Raw genomic sequence first — 22,911 nt, forward strand, 5'->3', positions numbered from 1 at the left:
GCAAGGGATAATGTTGTAAAAAAATCATCCTGGCATGGATTCTGTCAATACAAAGTTATTATTAAATAAAATAAAATTTAAATTAAAAAAAGAAAATAAGTCTTTCAATATTTTTCTACAAACAGTATGATTCTAGAAAAATATAGACTCATTTCTTATATCCTAGTAACTTTTCATCAAAATCTCTATCACAACTCACTGAGCCATAATCCAATTCTTGGACTTCTCAACTTCCAATTCTTTCCCACCACAAAAACAGCTATTACTATATTTTTGTATTTAATCTTAAAGTTCTTTTTTTCCTTTTCCCCTTTGTACCTTGCTCTACACATCTAAGAGAAGCATTGCTGGCTCAGAGTGTCTACAATGTTTTATAACTTCTTGGGAACTCTTCCAGATTGCTGTCCAAAATTGTTGGATTGGTTTATTGTTCCACCAGTAGTAAATCAGTGTTGCAGTTTTTCCCTATTCTCTGTCTTCCAACATTTGTCATTTCCCTTTCACTCATGTTAGCCAATCTGAAAGGTATTTGCTGATACCTCCAAGTGGTTTTAATTTCTTTTACTGAAATTCTCTTAATACTGAATTAGGGTATTTTGTTTTATGACTACATATATTTTTCTTGCTTCAATGAAAAAATGCCTGTTCATATCTTTGACAATTTATCAATTTAGGAATTACTTATATTCTTCTAATTTGTTTTTTCCTTCACACTATTTCAGAATGTCAAAGTATATTTACCTGCAAGCTTATTGTACAGAGAGCACACACAAGACAAGATCACACAGAGAGATAAGACTGAGCAATACAAGGACATTCTAAAGGTCTCTGAAGATTTGTACAATCAATCGTGAGACATGGACAGGATCACATGGAAAGGCAGACTACATCAAAGAAGATACTCTGCTCTATGAGCAAAGCAGTGTGGGGTAACTCAACTAGTGTGAAGTCTGATAATGTACCATCAGTGCGGTGCCAGACTTCAATACCAGCTTTCTCCTTCTGGAAGACATGTGATGATGTTACTAAAAATAGGATGCTACAAAGCATGGGAGAACACAGAGCTACTTCCCTCTGTTGATGACTGGGAAAGCAGGAGAGTATCATTCATTATCCAGACCCCACTCGAGAATGCCATGGTGAAAATGGCACACAACGTTGATGAGGTTCTCTGAACAACCGCATTTTGTCATGATCTTTCATAGGGCCTCATGCCTGACAATATCAAAATCCTGGGTCAGATTGACAAACATGGTGTACAAACCTGTTCTGCTGCTGGCATTTCTTCTGCTAGTGTTGAGCTGAATTGCCCATTTCTTGGCCCTTTCTGGAGGACAATTGCTCTCAGGTAGATGACCAACTGCCAGTGAAGAATTATCCCATTAAGGAGGACTCTGGTGGTAATCTTGATGGCGATGACTGAGAAAGAAGACCCTCTTTTCTTTCTGTCTCTGTCTCTGTCTTTGTTTCTGTTTCTCTCTTTCTCTCTATCTCTGTTACCGTCATTTTCATCCTAACTATGTAAGGAAGATATTATTGTGAATGCATTATTAAAGGTTGACACACACTTGACTCAGGCAAGCATGTACTCTCTCAATCTTGGTTCTTTCTATCACTTTTTTCTCTTTCTCTCTCTTTTCATTTTTCCTCTGCTTTCTCTTTCCAAAATCCTACCAAGGGTAAACGTATCCAGTTTCTATCCAGATTATACACACACACACACAAACACACACATACTAACTACGAACTTGGGGAGTCATGTGGTGTTCTTTAAATCCCTTCACTTCTCTAAGGAGAGAGATCAGTCTGTATCTTGAAGAGAAAAAATAGTCACTAAGCTGTGGTAGAAACACAAATTTTACTCATTCCATGCAAATAATTATACACCTTTGTTTATTCACCTAAAATGAGGTTTAGATACCTTAATCCAAACTTAAAACATTTAGGAAAATTTATGTCTTCTTTAGTACTTGGCAACCTAACTCACCATATTTGTTCTCAGCAAATGCATATTTAGATACCATCTCCCCTGTTTCTTTTTTGTGGACACTCCCACTAATATTAACATTGCCCAGTCTTGTTTGCTTCTTTTCCTTTCAGACCAATGGGAGAAGGGCTGAGTGGCAGTGAGTAAGAAAGAAGAATCAATCCAACCCGTAATACTGTTTTTTTGACTTTCTAGGATTTTCAGTGCTCTTTAACTTTATTAATAAACCATATGGCCGTTAATAATAAAATTTTCAATTCTCTTAACCTGAAGGATTATTTGCTAAAGGAATGAAGTGACTTTGTCAAATAGGGGCTTGAGAAATTGAAGAAAGATTTTATATTTGTCTAATTTGGGGGTATGTTCATGTAAGCCTGGTAGACTTAAGTTGAATCTGAAGTGACCTTAATTACTGGTTCAGAGGAAGTACTTGTGTTGTGAAATGAATGGAGTAGGCTTTTAGTATGTATCTAGACCACCATCTTATACCCAAGTCATATACTATACCACCTCAGCTGGTTAACTGTTGCTAGAACAATGATGGAGTAATATTTTCCAGATAAAAACAGGGGAATGAGACAGGAATCGCTATGTTTATTATCAGGTGCACCATTTACAACGAGCACTCACCAATAATACCTTCATTACATAAATTAGCATCATAACTCTAGAAAAGGAAAGGAGCTGAGAGGTCATTTTGACCCAAGCTTTCTCTGCTCCTCCTTCCTTCCTCCTGTTGAATTATTGCTGCTTGAGTATTCATTCTTCTACTCTCTTCTTTTGTTTTTGGTTTCCCCAGATCAAGCTTCATTCCAGGGATGAAGCATTCAGTTTTCTTTTGATGTTTTCTTTTCTTTTTTTCCATTTACATGATTGCTGTCCTTATATGTCAAGCTTTCCTAGTGGTGCTTAGAGAAGTCAGGGGAGAGGCATGTGGTAGCAAAGGACAAATGGAAAGAACGAGTTCATAAGAAGGGATAGAATAAAGCATATCATCCAAAATGGAGGTTCACAAATATGGAGGATCCAAGAGAATGGGACAACTGTTGGATGATCCATATGCTCCACTGTGTCCTGATGATGTCCAGAAACATGGAGAAGAGCCCCATTGGTTTGATTGGAGTCTTCCCAGAGAACTTAGGAATGTCAAAAGGGGTCTCATAGCATGAGCATACGTGACAAAGTTCTCATCTGCAGAGCTGGAAGCCCCAGATGCCAGTGAGTGACTGACAGTCTGTGATGATCTCCTGGTGTTCTGTCTTAATAAAATCACAGATAATAGAATCCAATAAACTAAATCCACAGAATAGCCGTGCCGGACATGTTTGTCTCTGTCCTCTCTGTCCATCCCTTCTTTGTCAGGAGCTGGGTAATTCCCTCATAGGTCCCAAGCTGTTCTAGGCTTGCCCTGGTTGGAGATCCCTTGGAATCCTGTTTTCCCTCCTGGGGATCCCATGGGAGAAAGGCCTGAGGCAGGCTGGTGTCCAGGCAGAGGAGGCAGCCAGGATGGGGAAAGGGCCAGAGGCCCAGAGACAGGAAGGTTGTCTGAAGGAACCATGGAGGCTGAGCTTGGGGGAGGACCAACATGGGTCATGTTACAAGGATGGGGGAGAGACTTGTTCTGTACCAAAGCTCAGAAAGGTAAACAGAAAGTGAAGTGCAGAGAGGCTGAGTTTAGACTGAGCGTAAGAATAGATTCCCTGACACTGAGAACTATGTAGAAAGGTAATTGATGATATGGCACTGGAGGGAGAAATAACTGCATTTGAACTCAGGTCTTCCTGACAACATGACTATTCCCCAGAGTTTTGAACTCCCTCCAGGGGAACAGCCTCTCCCCCTGCACTGGAGTCTCAAATAAAGGCAATAAGAACACTTGGGGAGGATTTGGAAAAGGAAATCTCAGATTTGGGTCAGAGAAACCCACCTTTGGGACACCATCTAATTATTTGTATTGTGTCACTCCCTGGTTCTTGGCTGGGAAAGAAATCAAGGTCAGAGCTTATTACATCCCCAGCATTTTCCTCTGAGATCTAGAAACCTCCCCCTGAGGCAGCCCAGAGAAGCTGCCCCCAAACCAGCTGAGGAGAAGGAGACACTCCTGGGACCCTGATGTCTCCCTCAGCAGCTGCAGGGCAGGTTTTTGTTCGGGGCTGTAGCACTGTGGGAGGATAGTTATAGCTCTGCTGACAGTAATAGACTGCAGCATCCTCAGCCTCCATGTTGCTGATTGTGAGGGAGAAATCTGTCCCAGAGCCACTGCCACTGAACCGGGCAGGGACCCCAGTATGCAGGGTGGTTGCATACCTAATGAGGAGCCGAGGGACCTGGCCTGGTTTCTGTTGGTACCAGTGTATGCTTTTGCTAATATCCTGACTGGCCCTGCAGGACATGGTGACTCTCTCTCCTGGAGACACAGCCAAAGAGGCTGGAGACTGGGTCAGCACAATGGCTGCTCGGGCATCTGGAATCAAACAGAAAAGAAACAGTGAGAACAGCTCCGGGCCATATTCACAAAAAGAGAAATGTCTCTGACAAAGAATGAATCCTTGAGGAGCTGGGTCCTGCCCCCACGATCCCAGCAAACAGCCATGTTTTCTCTCTGACCCTCCAAATCACAATTTTCCCCAGAGCGACAAAAGACAGGCCTGTCTTTGCTCTTCCTCACTCACCTGGGATCCAGAACAACAGGAGAAAGAGCATCTGAGCCTGGGACCCCATCTCCATGTGCCTGAGCTCTGAGCTGCCCAGCCCCTGCCTCCCCAGCTGCCTTTTTATAACTGCTCTCAGCAGGAGCTTCCTGGGCTGGGAGTGAGCCATGCAAAACAGCCCAGGGAGGGAGGCTTCTGCTCAGAGGCAGGTACAAAGATCTCACTTCCTAGGTAGTCCAGAATCTTGAGCTGTATCAGGGGAGCAGTCCCCTTCTGGGACCTTGAAATGGGGATATCACAGTGGGATTAGATCTGATTCTGTCTGATACTGAAATTATTAAAATTTCCTAGAAAACCTAAGACCAGTATGGTATCATTCTGCAAGAGAATCACATATGTGACCAATCACTTCAATGGGGGTCACCCTGCCTTGTAGCCTGAATCACTCCAACCCCCACACCCCATCACTCATAATTCTTATGAGATTCCCACCAGTTCACAGGAATAATTATGTGTGATTGTCAGGAAGAATTTTGTAAGCATTCAAGTTGGTATAACAGAAGGGCGTCATTTCCTAGACTTGATATATATAATATTGGATTTTGCCCTCACTGCTACCAAAGTCCTTGGAAATTCAGCTGCTGAAATTGATCTGGTTTGATTAGAAGAAATGGCTTTAATGAAGAGAAATTACCAGAACTTTTTTCTGTACTTGGAGAACTAAAGGACTTTTCCCTCCAACCTGCATTGAAATGTCCAACATGTGACAACTCCCCTCAGTCCTCTGGGAGCTTCTGGGGAGCGGGGACTAGCTTACTGTTGCCCTTGTGTCTCTGGTTCTTAGCACAAGGCTTGGCCCCTAACAAATGCCTAATCTGTATTTTTTCATTTATTAATTTATTCATTTGTTAAATAGACTGTATAAGAAACTAAGCTTTAGATGGGCCCTTCTACACTAAGAGAAACTCCTTTTCTTCCTCATTGACCCCACTGTGGAGACCATCTCTGGGAACATTGGAATTTGTATGAATTCCCATTCAAATAGAGTAGCCACTGGATCCCTTAGGAAGAACGGAAAGGCAGCTGCTGGGTAGCTCAGTGCATACAGACCAGTCCTAGTGACAGGAAGACCTGAGTTCAAATATGACATCAGACTTTTAGTAGATGTGGGACACTGGGCATGTCCCTTAACTCTGATGCCCCCTTTGCCTGAAAAAAGCCCAATGACTCCCAAGCTATAATTTGATACAGCAGTGAAAGGAAATGTCTCTTCCCTGGACCATCATGGTTCCCCCACCGTCCCGAGAGACACCTAGAGGCTCTGTCCTTGTCTGGATCCACCAGGGCCAGCCCAGCTTCTCTCCATCCCTGCTCCTTCCCTCAGGGGTCACTGAGGCATGGTCATTGCTGTGCTGGGCAGCTGTCCCCCATTGCTCCTTCCCATCACTGTGTCCTGTCTCTCTCCTCCCCTGCACACAGCCAGTCCCTGCCCTCAGCTCATAGGAAATAAGTCACTGTGCCACAGATGGGCCCTGAGCTCGGGCTGCAGCCCTTCTGCCCTCCACAGCCTGCGGGTGATATTTTCTCTTCTGTTATGGGAGATTCACAAAGTTAACTTTGTAAGTTTGTGAACTCACACCTCCCTTAATTCCTGCCTCCACAAGGAGGAGTCATTCTTTGGGAAATCATATATATAGAATCTCTTAGAGCTTCAAGTTAGTGAGTTTGGAACATTGCCAAGAGTCAGAGAGAGAAGAGCACTCTAGGAGATTGAGAGCCAGGAGCACTCTGGGAGATACAGAAGCCCACAAACCCTCTCTCAGAGGCAAGACAGATTCATTCCATCTTCTACCTTTGTGCTGGCTGGAGGCTGAAGGGAGCAGAGGCAAAGACAATTGCAAGAGCTCTTGGAATCAAGCAGAAAAATAGACCTCTAAGAAAACTAACCAGGCTATTTTGGAAGGAGAAAATAAACGTTTGAACTTTTATCACCTGGCTGCGTTTGGATAATTATTAGTTTTAACTGAAACTAAGGTTGCCTCCAGAAAACCTCCCCAAGAAACCGGCTCCCAGAGAGAACCGTTATATTATTATATTTTAAAGAAGAAAAACCCCACATTTTGGCACTGGAACAGGGACTTTAAGCCTGGACCCTTAGTTAACTTTGTGAATCTCCCATATTTGTGAACTCCAATAAGTACTTAAATACTCTGTGAACACAAGCATTGTATCAATTCCATTGAGTTAACACTAGGATTCTAACATCTCCCTTGAGTTATCACCTTGTTTCAAGATGAGTTAACACTAGGAATCCAACACTTCTCTATTCCATTAAAGGTCAGTTTTGTTCCCTGTGTGATTAAATTTAAGATTGGCAGACTAAGATATTCCTGATTTAATATTATTGCATTATGGGACATTGTTTTTCCAAGATCTTCTCTGATGTTTACTAGATGCTGCTAGTCTTTTGTGATATTGAGTCATTCCTTGTGCCTTGAAATGCTTCTTTCTGGGGTTTTACCACATTTTTTTCTGTCCTCTATATGACAAGAGTTTTAGGCATGAAGTTCCTGGAACTTTTCTCTTACCCTGCCTTCTGAGTATAATCATACAGGGAACAAAATAGTTCGTTAATGAGATAGAAAACTGTCAGGTATTTTGGACGAATAGAATAGAAATTAAATGATAAGCATATGAAAAGTGATTTGCAAACATTAAAATACAATATAATTTCTCATTAATATTATTATTAATATTAAATTTAGATAGTTTAAGAGCCTTGGTTATGATCATAGAGGCAACAGAACAAGACTGAACCCATTTCATAAGCCTCAAGACCACTGATCTATCTACCAGGAGATCCAGGCCATTGAGATCTCTTTCTAACTATTAGCCACAGCTGAGATGTGGGGTGGGGGAAGGCTCTGAGAGATAGGAAGAGTTCAGGATGAATCCTAGGTCAGAGTCTTAAAGAGTTTAAAGGCAGTTGTCATCCTCTACAGCACTGAGACAAGTAGGAGAAGAGGAAGGTTGGGGGAGGGGGGAGACAAGTTTTGTTTTGGACATGTTGACTTTAAGATCTACTGGACTTCCAATTAAGTTGTCTGAAAGGCAGTAGGAGATACCAGTTTGGAAGGCGGCAGAGAGATAGAGACAGGAGAAGCAGATTTGTAAATTGTCAGCAAAGCAACATGAATTAAATAAGTGGGAACTGATGATATCGCCTACTAAAGTGATACAGAGGGTGAAGAGAAGAGAGGCCAGGACAGATCCCTGAAGGGCACCAGTAGTCAGGGGACAGGATCTGGGCAAGGAAAGATGATGGAGAAACTCTGACCAATATAATGACCCAGACAATCATGTCTCCAGAGGAACAATGATGAAGTTCTCCACCCACCTTCTGACAGAGAAGTCATAGACAAGAGGGACAGAGACTTATGTTTCAGGGCACAACAATTCTGTGGATTCATTTTGTTGGATTCTGTTTATTTCTTACAAGGTTATTGTTTTTTTTTCTCATTCATTTTCTCAGTTTTAATTGATGGAGAGCAGTGATACAAGGTCAGAAACAAGTAGTTTAGCAATAGTGATGAAACACTGGGGAAACAACATTTTTAAAAATGTCCTGAAGAGAAAAGGAGGCACTTTGCAGTGGAGTAAAGAAACACAGAAGATTTAGAAAATGAAATATACTATTTAACATATACTTTTTTAAGTCAAAGTGTATGAAATGGAGAATCAGATTTTCATGCAGAATACTTTTTTGTATGTTCTGTTGGCGTGAATGGAAATGTTCTTCTTTAAAGATAAAAAAATTTTAAATTTAAATTTAAATTAGAAAAAAGTTTTTAAAAATTATTTTTTTATGGCCCTTTGTATATGGTCAGAAAGCTTCCATTGGTTTGAATTCTTCCTTTGTTGACCAGGTCTCATATTCAAAGAGGGTCAGTCAGGTGCTAGTGGAATAATGAACACTTTTATCTTTAAATCACACTTCTCTTCTCTTCCCAATTCCATGTGGACTTATCTAGACATTCCCATTTGGTCCTTTCTCCCTGAGCACATGGATATTCTCTATGTAGGGGAGATGTCTTTTGTGGAATGTTATTTTTTTCCAAATAAGGAGATACCAAACTGGTATCTCCTACTGCACTTCAGACAACTTAATTGGAAGTCCAGTAGATCTTAAAATAAATACTTCTCTATGCCATAATATGACTACTTTACTTAATTTGATTTAATTATATACATAGATTTCTTTTTTATTAAGGCTTTTTATTTGCAAAACACTTGCATAGATAATTTTCAACTTTCATCCTTGCAAAATTGTGTTTTCCAAATTTTTCCTTTGCTTGCCCTATAGCCTGCCCTATACAGAAAGTTATCTAAGATATATATCTATGTAATTATAATGTTCTTCTCTTTTCTCAAATATATGATCGTTTTCTCTTGTAACAGGTTTCTTGGGGAGGTTTTCTGGAGACAGCCTTAGTTTCGGTTCAAAGTAATAATTACCTCAAATGCAGCCAGCTGTTAAAGTAGTTTATTGTCTCTTCCAAAATAGCCCAGTTTTCCTTGATTCTGAGAGCTCTTGTTGCTAGTCCTTTGCTTCTAGCTCAACTCTGACTCCTAGCTTCTCAATCTCCAAACTGAACGCCTGCTTTCTCGATCTCTTCAATTGACCCCTCCACTGACTCTGCTGCTTTTATGCTCTTTTAGAGGTGTAAACTCAAAGGTTGACTCCTCCTCTGAGAGTGGGATTATGGGAGGTGTAATTTGTCAGTCTTCCAGATTTGTGAACTCTAATGTGTGAACCAATTTCCTAAGCATTGTTTCTATCGATTCCAGTGAGTTAACACCTTATTTCAAGTTCTGGCTCATGACATGTAGTGTTAAAATTAAACTTTTTATATTAATTCAAAAACATACCCCAGCTTATTCTACTCAGTAAAACCTCATTTAAAGACAAAAAACTAAATTAGAAAGAGGAAACAATATTTATAGGTAGTTTTTTTTTCAGCAAGATGTAGATGTATCATAATTTGCACATTATAATGACTTTATTTTGTCTTGAATTTATTAATATTCAATTCATACTCAAAGGACTTTGACAAATAATAAAAAATAAAAAGAAGTGGGGAACAGTTCAGTAAAACCTACAAGCAAATTAACATAATACAACACAAAGAGGAGAAGTTCCCATTTATCAATTCCTTTCCCCAGTCAAGCATGGTCATTGCTGGGGTAAAGCATTTAGTTTGGTCAGAAACTTTTTCATTCATATCACTGCACTCCTTCTACATCTTGTTTAACTAGAGGTGTTTAGGGAAGTCAATGGAAAGGCATCTGGGAAAGAACAAATGGAAACAAAGAATTCTTAAGAATGGGGAGAATTCAGAATCATCCAGAATATAAGCTCCAAATATGTCAGGTAGCAAAAGAATGGGGCAGCTATTGGATGATCCATAGGCTCCACTGTGTCCTGATGATGTGCAAAACAATGGAGAAGGATCCCATTTTCTTGGGTAGAGCCCTCTCAGTGAACTTAGGAAGGATGTGATAAAAGGGGTCTCATAACATGGGCATGTATGGCTGAGTGGGCTTCTGCCCAGCTGGAAGACCCGGTCATTCTCTGACAGACCGTGACAGACTGATGATCTATCTTAGAGAAACCACAGATAAACAAACTGAATCCTCAGAGTAGCCAGGTCTGGGTGTGTGTGTGTGTGTGTGTGTGTGTGTATCCTTTTGGTCCATCTCTCCTCTGTCAGGAGGTGGATAACTCCTGTCTAGATCTCAAGGTCTTCTACATTTGCCCTTGTCAGAGCTCCCCTGGAATCCTGCTTTCCCTCCTGGCTGCCCCGTGGGAGAATGGTCTGAGGCAGGCTGTGTCCAGGCAGAGGGAGGCGGCCAGGATGGGGAAAGGGCCAGAGGCCCAGAGCCAGGAAGCTCTGAAGGAGCCAGGGAGGCTGAATTTGGAGGAGGAGCAACATGGGGCATGGCATAACTGCAAGCCTTCTGAGGGGCTGTGACAAGGATGGGGGTGCGATTTGTTCTGTCTGGTACCAAAGCCCAGAAATGAGAGCAAAGGGGGAAGGGGCAGAGAGGCCGAATTTAGACTCAATCTAAGAACAGCCTCCCTGGCAGAGAGAACTACGTCCAAGTACAATTGATGATCCGGTCCTGGAGGCGCCGACATAAGAATAATAGCTCAAAGTGTCAGGCGCAGTGAGAGGCACTTCACAATCATGATCGCACATGATTCTCTCAACAACCCTAGAAGACTGAGACAAAGGTTAAGTGACGGGTCCAGAATCACACAACGGAAAAGGATCTCAGGCTGCAATGGAATTCAGGGCTTCCTGACAATGAGGCTCGATCCACCGCATCAATGAGTCCCTTGGGGGTCTGGCCGCCTATACTAGACTTCTTCCAGAAAAGGCTCCAGGAACACTGAAGATTTGGAAAGAGGACGGACGATCACATATGGGTTAGACAAGCCCTACTTGGGATGGGAATTATTTGGATTGTGTCACTTCATGATTCTTGGCTGGGAAAGGAATCAAGATCTGAACTCATCACAGCCCCAGCATCTTCCTCTGAGACCTAGAAACCTCTCCCTGAGGCAGCCCAGAGAAGCTGCCCCGTCCCAGCTGAGGGGAAGGAGAGGCCCCAGGGGCCCTGATGCCTCCTTGAGCGGCTGCTGGGCAGGTTTTTGTTCGGGGCTGTATCACTGTGAGAGGAAAGCTATAGTCCTGGTGACAGTAATAGACTGCAGCGTCCTCGGCCTCCATGTTGCTGATTGTGAGGGAGAAATCTGTCCCAGAGCCACTGCCACTGAACCGGGCAGGGACCCCAGTATGCAGGGTGGTTGCATACCTAATGAGGAGCCTGGGGGCCTGGCCTGGTTTCTGTTGGTACCAGAACATCCTGTTGTTAATATTCTCACTGGCCCTGCAGGACATGGTGACTCTCTCTCCTGGAGACGCAGCCAGGGAGGCTGGAGACTGGGTCAGCACAATGGCCCCTCGGGCATCTGGAATCAAACACAAGAGAAACAGTGAAAACAGCGCCGGGCTGTATTCCCAGCAGGAGAATCTCTCTGACTGTGGTGAATTTAACTTTCAGGACTGGGTCCTGCCCACCCCCAACCCCTCCACCCCCAATTCCAGCACACAGCCCTATTTTCTCTCTGACTCTCAGAATCCCACCCCTTCCCAGTTCTGCCCAGAGAGACAAAAGGCAGGTTTATCTTTGCTCTTTCTCACTCACCTGGGAGCCAGAACAACAGGAGAAAGAGCATCTGAGCCTGGGACCCCATCTCCATGTGTGTGAGTCTGAGCTGTCCAGCACTTTCCTCCCCAGCTGCCTTTTTATAGTTGTCTCAGCAGGGAGCTTCCTGTGCTGGGAGTGAGCCATGCAAAACAGCCCAGGGAGGGAGGCTTCTGCTCAAAGGCAGGGGCCAGTGATCTCCCCTCCTGGCTAGCCCAGAACCCTGAGTTGTATCAGTGCAACAGTCTCCTTCTGAGACCCTGGGATAGGGATATTCCAGCAGGGTTAGACCCTACCCTATTCTCATGAGCCCTGAAAACCTCCAAGACGCCAAAAAATCTCAGGAGCAGAGGGGGACCTACCCAGAAGAGATTCACATATATGGTTAGTGATTTCAAGGGGCTTGCCCTGCATTGTAGCTTAAAATGCCCCCATAATTGATAATTCTTGTGAAATTCCTCCCCAGTTCACAGAAATAATTATGTGTGATTGTCAGGGAGCTGTGAGCTCTTGCACCCAGCGTGCACTTGCCTCCCCCCTGCCTCCAGGTGCGGCACCACCTCCTCTCTCTTAAGGGTTTAAACTTCACTTCAAAGTTCGCCATGGATGATGATATTGCTGCTCTCGTTGTTGACAATGGCTCCGGAATGTGCAAAGCTGGCTTTGCAGGAGACGATGCCCCTCGGGCTGTGTTCCCTTCCATTGTTGGGCGCCCCAGACATCAGGGTGTGATGGTGGGCATGGGCCAGAAAGATAGCTATGTGGGGGATGAGGCCCAGAGCAAGAGAGGTATTCTGACCCTGAAGTATCCCATTGAACATGGTATTGTCACCAACTGGGATGACATGGAGAAGATCTGGCATCACACTTTCTACAATGAGCTCCGTGTGGCCCCTGAGGAGCACCCTGTGCTGCTCACAGAAGCTCCCCTGAACCCCAAAGCCAACAGAGAAAAGATGACTCAGATTATGTTTGAGACCTTCAACACCCCAGCCATGTACGTTGCCATCCAGGCTGTGCTGTCCCTGTATGCCTCTGGTCGTACCACTGGTATTGTGATGGACTCCAGTGATGGTGTGACCCACACTGTGCCCATCTATGAAGGTTATGCCCTTCCCCATGCCATCCTCCGTCTGGATCTGGCTGGCCGTGATCTGACGGACTACCTCATGAAGATCCTGACTGAGAGAGGGTACAGCTTCACTACCACAGCTGAGAGGGAAATTGTACGTGACATCAAGGAGAAGCTGTGTTATGTCGCCCTAGACTTTGAACAGGAGATGGCCACTGCTGCATCTAGCTCCTCTCTGGAAAAGAGCTACGAGCTTCCTGATGGTCAGGTTATCACCATTGGCAATGAGCGGTTCTGATGCCCAGAAGCTCTCTTCCAACCATCTTTCTTAGGTATGGAATCATGTGGAATCCATGAAACTACCTTCAACTCCATCATGAAGTGTGATGTTGACATCCGTAAGGATCTGTATGCTAACACCGTATTGTCTGGTGGTACCACCATGTACCCAAGCATTGCTGACAGGATGCAAAAGGAGATTACAGCCCTAGCCCCCAGCACAATGAAAATCAAGATCATTGCCCCACCTGAGCGCAATACTCTGTCTGGATTGGAGGTTCCATCCTGGCCTCTCTTTCCACCTTCCAGCAGATGTGGATCAGCAAGCAGGAGTATGATGAATCTGGGCCCTCCATTGTCCACCGCAAATGCTTCTAAATGGACTGTTTGTGTTTTTTTTTTTTTTTTGGTTGGTTTTTTCAAAGGGTGTGACATGATAATTGCCCAAAAGAGATGAGATTGGCATGGCTTTATTTGTTTTGTTTTGTTTTGTTTTTTTTGGTTTTTGTTTTTGTTTTGTTTTTTTTGGCGCTTGACTCAGGATTTAAAAACTGGAACGGTGAAGGTGATGAGCAGTCTAAGTATGTTGGAGGCAAACATCCCCAAAGTTCTACAGTGCGTCTTCAGGACTCTGATTGTACATTTTTTTTTAAGTCATTCCAAATATTGTATAATGCATTGTTACAGAGTTACTTGCCTCTATGAAGGCTGTCCTGCTCTTACACACAGAGCAAAGGAGCTACTTAAAAATCCAGGCGGGGAGGGGGGGGGAGGAGGGAAGGTACTAGTATTGCTTTACATGTAAATTATGTAATCCTTTAAAACAAACAAAAAAACTTTTTGTATCATCCGCCTTAATACTTGTTCCTTTTTTTTTAATTGTCAGAGCCATAAAGAATGGCCCCCTAAATTCCCTCCCTGCCCCCAACATAGATGTGAATGCAGACTTAACAAGTCTCCCGCCGAGTTTTGAGATTGGTGCCAGTACTTGGGGGAGGGGAGGAGCTTTACCTGTACACTGACTTAAGACCAGTTCAAATAAAAGTGCACACGTTAAAGAAAAAAAAAAATGTGTGATTGTCAGGGAGATCTTTGTAGGCATTCAAGTCAGAATAACACCAGAAGTCGTTTCCTAGGGTTGATATATATAATATTGGATTCTCCTCCCACCCCCAGCCATTGTATAATTGGTACAGCTACTGCAGAAAGTTTCTGCTACCAAAGTCCTTGGAAATGTCAAATGATTCAGCCTCAAATATTGATCTGCTTTGACAAGAAGAAAATGCATTAATGAAGAGAAATTACCATCACTTTTTTCAGGGCTTGGAGAACTTCAAGTCCTTTGCCTCCAACCTTCAGCTGAAATCTCTAATAAGTGACATCTCCCCCTATTTCTCTGTGAGTTCCTGGGGAGCAGAGGCCCCCTTATTGTTCCCCTAATGTCTCCAGCTCTTAGAATAACAAATGCCTAATCTATATTTTTTTTCATTTTTTATTCATTGATTAAATAGACTGTATAAGAAACCAAGCTTTAGGTGGGCCCCTGAACATTAAGAAAAACTCCTTTTTTTTCTTCATTGACTCCACACAGATGATCTGGGAACTTTGGGATATGAATTCCTATTCAAACAGAGTAGCCACAGGATCCTTTAGGAAGAATGGAAAGGCAGCTGCTGGGCAGCTCAGTGGATAGAGCACCAGTCCTAGAGACAGGAGGACCTGAGTTCAACTATGACACCAGCTATTTACTAGCTGTGTGACCCTGTATGTTACTTAACGCTCTTGCCCCCGCTTACCTACAAAATGTCTTAAGGTCACATGATTCCCAAGTTATAATTTGATGAAGAAGTGAAAAAAATGCTCTTTAAAAACCATAATATTTCCTATTAGTCTCCCAGCCCCCTCCCCAGAGATACATCCAGGCTTTGCCCTTACCATTGCTCCCAAAAGCTAGCCCAGCCATTCTCCATCCTGGCTCCTTCTTAGGCCCCTCAGAGGTCACTGGGGTGTGGTCTTGATTGTGCTAGGCAGCTGTCCCCCATTGTTTCTCCCCATCATTGTTTTCAGTCTCTGTCTTCCCATGTATGTGGTCAATCCCTGTCCTCAGCTCACAGGAAATAAAAGTCACTATTCCACAGATGGACACTGGCCCCAGGCTCCAGCCCATCTTCCCTCCGCAGCCTCTGGGTGATATTTTCTCTCCTGCTCCAGGATCAGAGCTATTGCACTACTGGATATTGGGAAGAACAGAGAGGCTGCATATACAAAGAAGACATGCCCCAGTAAGAGTGTTTCCATTATTTTGAGATCTTCCCTTGTCAACAAAGCCTGACTATGGATGGCCACATAGTGCAATGGATAGAGTGCTAGATTTAGAATCAGGAGGTTCTGAATTCAAATCTAGCCTTTAACACTTAGTGTCTGTGAAACCCTGGGCAAGTCATTTATACTATGTCTATTTCAGTTTCCTCCGCTCTAAAACCAACCAATGAAACAGTTTTGTCACATAAAGGAGAACGAAAGAGTCCAGTGTCTAAAAAACAATATTTAATTTTCTTGCCAAGTAAAAATGCTAAAACTCAAGGGTAATGCCAGTTTGGAATATAACTTCATTTGCTGGGTTTTATAAGGAATTATAAGTGGAATTACCCCATTGTTGATGTTCTCATTCTATATACATATTTTGGGAAAGAAACACAGAGCCCAAGACAAAAAGGCTGAGAGACAAGGACAGAGAAACAGAGAAGGGGTAAGAGAGGAGAGGTAAATAGAGGGAGAAAAAGTGGGAAGAGGGTGAGAGAGAAGGAGAGGGAGAGGAAGACACAGAAAGAGGGGAAGGGAGAGAGACAGGCAGACACGAAAGAGTTAGACAGACAGACAGATGGAGACCAAGAGACAGAAACAGAGACCGAGAGAGACAGAGAGAGAGAGAGAGAGAGAGAGAGAGAGAGAGAGAGAGAGAGAGAGAGAGAGAGAGAGAGAGAGAGAGAGAAAGGAAGGAAGGAAGGAAGGAAGGAAGGAAGGAAGGAAGGAAGGAAGGAAGGAAGGAAGGAAGGAAGGAAGGAAGGAAGGAAGGAAAGAAAGAAGGAAAGAAAGAAGGAAGGAAGGAAGGAAAGAAGGAAGGAAGGAAGGAAGGAAGGAAGGAAGGAAGGAAGGAAGGAAAGAAAGAAAGAAAGAAAGAAAGAAAGAAGGAAAGAAAGAAAGAAAGAAGAAGGAGGAGGAGGAGGTAAATTTTAATCCCCTCATTTAAGATGTGAGGAAACTGCCAAGAAGAAGAAAATTGTCCTTGTCTTATAAGGGTCTTCAGTCCAGTACTTCTAAGTTACAGTCCCCCAGTTTTCTCTCTGCCCCACACTGGAGATAGAATGTCTTATATAGAAAATCATACACGGAGCTGCTTGGCTAATAAAATTAATATGCAATAATCCTTGATATATTGGTTTGAACCAGATTCTGAAAAACCAAATAGCTGTGTTTTTCTAAGAGATGTTTGGAGAAAGCAAGAAGGCGGAAGGTAGGGAGAATATTTATTATTAAAAATTAGATCTTATCTTCAAATTTTGAGTTCTTTTTTTAAAATTCAGAACCTCATGCATATGGAATCAGAAAGGTTCAATTACTTTGAAAACTTCTTCTGTCAACCTGGCCTCATATGTAAACTGGGTTTTGCAGATGCTGTTAGAATCATGGACTCTTGTATCTTGACAAAATATTTCTCTTTCAAAATCCCTATAGATTTATTCTGACTTCACATTTAATTATTTCACTCTTATCATTTAGATAGTATCTGTGTGCAGGACAGAGCATATGGGGGAAGTTATTTTTTTCCAAAAATGGTATACATGCATTTATAAATTCCATAATATTTATGTTTTCCTCAATTTTGATTGTAATTTTTATGTTAGGTTAATGTTTCTATTAAAAATCTTAGATTGATTCACAAAGAGATCTCTGCCCATTCTTCTACTCAACAATACCATTCTTAAAAAAAAAAAAAAGGAAAAAAAGAAGGGTCAGAGTTATGACTAAATTTTATTTTCAATTAAATTTATTTATATAGTTTCTTTTTACATTAGTTTATAGATATATCTCTGAAAGCATCTATGTGCTAAGTATATAATAAGTACTATAAAATAAAAGTAAGAGAGAAAATTTCAATGAAACCAACCAGCAAATTAATGGAATGTAACACAAAGTAAGGAAGATCCAATTTATCAGTTTTTCTCACAGATCAAATTTGGCCATTGAAGGTATGAAGCCTTTCATTTTGTTCCAATTTTCCTTTTTTCATTTACAGACTGAGGGTCCTTATATTTCTTGTTTTTCTAATGATGTTTAGAGAAGTCAAAGGAGAGGTATATGGCATGAAAGAATAGATGGAAACAAAGAATTCTTAGGAAGGGGTAGAAGAACAAGGGATAGTTTAACTCTCAGATCAGTGGAGAATGAAGGAATTTATGAACAAAGAAGAACATGAGTACATTATTGAATGCAAAATGGATAATTTTGATTATATTAAGTTGAAAAGTTTTTGTGCAAACAAAACCAAAGCAGACAAAATTAGAAGGGAAGCAATGAACTGGCCTCATTTCTAAAATATATTGAGAATTGGCTAATATTTATGAGAATTCAAGCCATTCTCCAATTGATAAATGGCCAAAAGATATGAACAGGCAATTTTCAGATGAAGAAATTAAAACATTTCTAGTCTTATAAAGGTGCTCTAAATCATTATTGATCAGAGAATACAAATTAAGACAACTCTGAAGTACCACTACAAACCTCTCAGATTGGGTAAAATGACAGGAAAAATAATGACGAGTGTTGGAGGGGATGTGGGAAAACTGTGAACTGATTCAATGATTCTGGAGAGCAATTTAGAACTAAGCCAAAAGGTCTATCAAGCTGTGCATACCCTTTGATCCAGCAATTTTTCTACTGGGCTTGTAATCTAAAGAGATCATAAAGGATGGAAAGGGACCCACATATGCAAAAATGTTTGTGGCAGCCCTTTTTTGTAGTGACAAGAAACTGAAAACTGAGTTATGGTACATGGATGTTATGGAATATTAATGTTCTATAAGAAATGATCAGCAGGATGATTTCAGAAAGACCTGGAGAGACTTAGATGAATTGATGCCAAGTGAAATGTGCAGAACCAGGCGATCATTATACATGGCAACAACAAGATTATATAATGATCAATTCTGATGGATGTGGCTCTTTTCAACAGTGAGGTGATTCAGACATTCCAATTGTCTTGGGAAGAAGAGAGCCATCTGCACCCAAAGAGTGGACAGTGGAAACTGATTGTGGATCACAAAATAGTATTTTCACTCTTTGTTGTTATTTGCCTACATTTTGTTTCTTTCTCAATTTTTTTCCTTTTTGATCTGATTTTTCTTGTACAGCATGATATTTGTGGAAATATATATATATATATATATACACATACATACACACACACACACACACACACACATATATATAGGAATTGCATGTGTTTAGCATATATTGGATCACTTGCTGACTGGGGGAGGGGATGGGGACAAGGGAGGGAAAAAATTAGAACATAGGGTTCTATAGGGATGAATGTCAAAAATTATCCATGTAGAATACTATGGAATACTATTGTACTGTAAGAAAAGACCAACAGGATGATTTCAGAGAGGCTTGGAGAGACCTAAATGAACTGATGCAAAGTGAAATGAGCAGAACCAGAAGATCATTATACACAGCAATAATAGGACTATATGATGATCAATTCTGACTGACTTGCCTCTCTTCAACATTGAGATGATTCGGACCAGTTCCACTTGTGCAGTGATGAAGAGTACACCCAGAGAGAGAACCATGGGAACAGAGGGTGAAACACAGCATAGTATTCTCACTCTCTCTGTTATTATTTGCTTGCATTTTGTTTCTTTTTTCTCAGTTTTTCTTTTTCTTCCTTCCTGATCTGATTTTTCTTGCACAGCTAGATGGCTGTGTGAATATGTATACACATATTGGATCTGGCATGTATTTCAGCATATTTGTCATGTATTGGACTGCCTGCCGGGTAGGGGAGGGGATGAGGGGAAGAAGGGGAAAATTTGCAGCAGGGGATTGGATACACTTTTATATGTAATTATCATCATTAGCAGTTTTTTCCTCACTTTCTCAAGTCTGATCAATCAACAAAATATTAAATCAAGCACTGATTTTGAGTATTTGCTGATATTTTTGATGGAAATATTCACAAGGAAAATTTAATAACCACCTTGGTTAAAGTGGGTTCATCAGAGACCTGAATTTAACCAAGCTCTATATCCCTTTTGGTGTTAGGAGAGATAGCCCAGCCTGTTTTTGTCCTAAATTCTGCCCTCCCTCCTAACTCTCTTCCTCAATCAAGTTATTGTTGGTGCCCTGGGAATTATTCTGCACTTCTATTTCACAAGAATGGATTTGGCCATTGGATCATACCTTTCCATACCAGTCATGAGTTTTACAGAGAGGCATTTGCAAAGAAACCACAATCAAATTATGCAATTTTTATACTAATTGTGGAGGAATTCTAGGAAACTTGAAAAGTCTCTCTACAGTAAATCAAAGTATAATCAGCTACTCATTGACTTCAGTTCAAAATTATGAATCATGGAAAATGGTGGATCAGAATGAGCTGGAAGAAGGAATGAAATATATCAGGGTTATAGACCACTTAGAATCCTTATACCTCTAGAACTTTCCTATTGTCTTTGAAACATGGTAAGCCCTAAATAAAGTCCTCCTAATAAGATATTGATCGTATTTCCCTAGACAGGAAATTATTTATAACTTATTTAAGAATCATTCCTTTATTGGTTTCCTGTTGTCACACTGCTGATTTGTCTGATGAAAGGTGAGACATACATTTCAAACATTCCATCTTGATATATTTAGACAAGTTAATGATACTAAAAATTAGTGGCAGAAAATTTCAAAGACTTTAGATACAATGATTTCTACACTGATAATATTCTACTATATAGTCTATTGCAATGTATACATTAAATACTATGTTGCTGTATGTGTACAACATTGTATACAACAATGCACAACTACCACAATGAACCAATGGAACTCTATTATCATATAAAGATGATCCAAAGAGTTGAAATAGTTTCTAAAAACCGGGGAAATGTGCGACTGACTTGTCAAGTGGAATAAGCTGTAACTGAAGGGCATTACCAGTATTGAATATAATTTCATTTGCAGAATTTTCTAAAAAGAATTATAAGTGCAATCACCTCATTGATCATGTTTTCATAACATATATGTGTGTATGAGTGTGTGTATACACACACACACAATATAAATACATACATATATATATATATTTAGAGAGAGACAGAGAAAGAGACACAAAGAGAAAGAGAAAGAGGCTTAAAAAGAAAGAGAAAAGAAGAGAGAGGTCTATTGAAAGGCTGTGCCTTTCAATTTCAGTGGTTCAGTTAATTTCAATTTCAATTTCAGTGGTTCAAATCCACTTCCTCTAATTTCAAATCCTCCACTCTCCCTTCTTTCCTGCATGAATATTGAATGCCTTGAACAGGAAATTATAGGCAGACCAGCCTCACAAGAATATAGAATTCATAAAACATATTATTGTGCAATAATCCTTGATTAACAGGTTAGAACCAAGTTGTGAATAACCATATGAATGCATTCTCTTGGTGGGAAGTGGGAGGTGGGTATGAAAAAAGGAAGGAAGGGAAAGGAAAGGAATATAATTACTTTTTAAAAAACAGATTCTATCATATTATGTTCTTGGACGGTTGCATGTTACACTGGTGTGATTATGTTGCCAAGTGAAGTGGGGAAGGGCCTAGCCCATTAGATTGATCCCATGAAATGAATTAATGTGAGGACATGAAGAGAAGGGTAGAATAGGAACAATTGATTCATAAACTATGAACATATAGTAAGCACCTAATATGTGGCAGCCATTGTGCTATGTACTAGGGATTGAAAAGGATCAAAAACACACTCTGTTCTCAGGGATCCTGCAGTCTAGTAGGGGAGACAACATGCAAACAAATATACACCAACTAAGCTATATACAGAGTAAATTGAAAATATTTGAAAGAGGGAATGCCATAGAATTAAGAGAAATCATCAGAGGCTTCCAGTAGAAAATGGGATTTTAGTTAGAAGTCAAATGAAGCCAGGGTGGTCAGTATTCAGTGGGGAGGAAAGAAAGGGATCCAGGGATGGTGGGGTAGAAAGAGAAAATAATCAGAAGTAAGAGATGGAGACTCCGTTTGGTGGAATAGTCAGATGGTTGTCATTGTTAGGGATGTCACTACATAGAAAAGTTTATTGTGGGGAGAGAGAGGCAGAGAGAAGACTGGAAAGGTAGGAGAGGGCTGATTTAGAAAGAGCTTTGAATGCCAAACAGAGCATTTTGTATTCAATGCTGAAGGCAATAAGGGAACCCCTGAAATTTATTGACATGGGGGGAAGTAAGAAAGAGTGGTGGTAACAGATCTGCACTTTAGGAAAATCACTGGAGTTCCTGAATAGTGAATGGACATGGCTGAGTTGTCATGTATAGAGCTGGAGGGGACAGATTCCATTCTATATTGACCATGTCCTGAAAAAAGATAACAATAGCCAATGGGAACCTGTTTTAGTACAGTGTGCTATATTCTACTGCAGGCAAGTCAGTTCTGGAATAATTTGGGTGGTATTATTTCCCCAACTCAAGATGCCCCATTGTAGAAGGAATCAAGGAAATCTGGAATTCCACAGAAATTGTTAGGGTAGGAAAAGAAGTGGAGGCCATTTGGGTCATTCACAGGATACTTCTGTGACTGGGACCGCCCCATCATTCAGGGGTGGGTGCCTCTTTTCCCATTCCCGCATGGCTTGTGCCCGAATTGAGCATCGATCTTCAGGAGTAAACAATATTGATAATACATGCATTAATTCTCCCCAAGTATATAAACTGGAGCCCAGGAATTGATCTGTTTTGATGCCCCCCACTGAGTCCTCCATAACAGAAACAAATTCTTTTTTAAATGCCCTGTCCTCACTTCTTGATAGTGGTGCATTCCCATATCCAGTGCCCCCTTGAGCCCCACCTAACGGGACTTCCCTGAGGGGGAACATATTGGCATCCCCCGCTGGGAGGGGGACCTATCTACATATATCTCCTGTCTTTCTTGGGAGTGATCCTGCCTCCTCCCTAAAGGGGAGGCTCTGAATATCCTTCAGCCACTGGTGCAATTCCCTGGAAATAGGAGCATACGGTCCTTCTCTTATCTGCTCTCCGGGAGCTTCAGCCAGGAACTGGGCCTCGACGGGCTGTACTTCCCCTGGGGGTGGAATGTAGGGATGGGGCAGAGCTTCTAAAGGGTCCCAATCCTGCTTCTCTTCCTTTACTACTTTCTCTTTAGCCCTTGGCTCTTTTTTTGTTTTCTCTGACTCGGGTTTCTGGGGCTGGTTCAAAAAGATTTTAGCAGACCCATCAAGCCAGAGATGAGCATAGGTGGATTCCTCTGGGTTAAAAGGTCTTTATCATTCACACACAAATTCAATTGTTGACATACCCAATCCTCGGAGGAACCAACTCTATTGTTCCTCCACCAGTATTTTGGCTGCTACAAACAAAGCAGCAATATTTAATG

At 41.5% G+C, this 22,911-nt stretch overlaps 1 pseudogene and 2 gene segments (V, D, J or C); 1 reads left to right on the top strand and 2 right to left on the bottom strand.

Annotated features, from left to right (window-relative positions):
* Positions 1 to 4,020: 4,020 nt before the first annotated feature.
* LOC127546378 (immunoglobulin kappa variable 3-15-like) lies at positions 4,021 to 4,724 on the bottom strand. The segment is given in 2 exon segments: positions 4,021 to 4,451; positions 4,660 to 4,724. Coding segments are annotated over 2 exon segments (486 nt in total).
* Positions 4,725 to 11,216: 6,492 nt separating this feature from the next.
* LOC127546379 (immunoglobulin kappa variable 3-15-like) overlaps positions 11,217 to 22,911 on the bottom strand; it is a 30,217-nt gene continuing 18,522 nt past the window's right edge. Inside the window, 1 exon segment of the V gene segment in view lies at positions 11,217 to 11,674. Within this exon segment, the coding sequence occupies positions 11,217 to 11,674 (458 nt within the window).
* On the top strand, positions 12,498 to 14,331 carry LOC127547532 (actin, cytoplasmic 1-like; annotated as a pseudogene).

Source organism: Antechinus flavipes, chromosome 2 (assembly GCF_016432865.1).
Source record: "Antechinus flavipes isolate AdamAnt ecotype Samford, QLD, Australia chromosome 2, AdamAnt_v2, whole genome shotgun sequence".
Classification (NCBI taxonomy): Eukaryota; Metazoa; Chordata; class Mammalia; order Dasyuromorphia; family Dasyuridae; genus Antechinus; species Antechinus flavipes.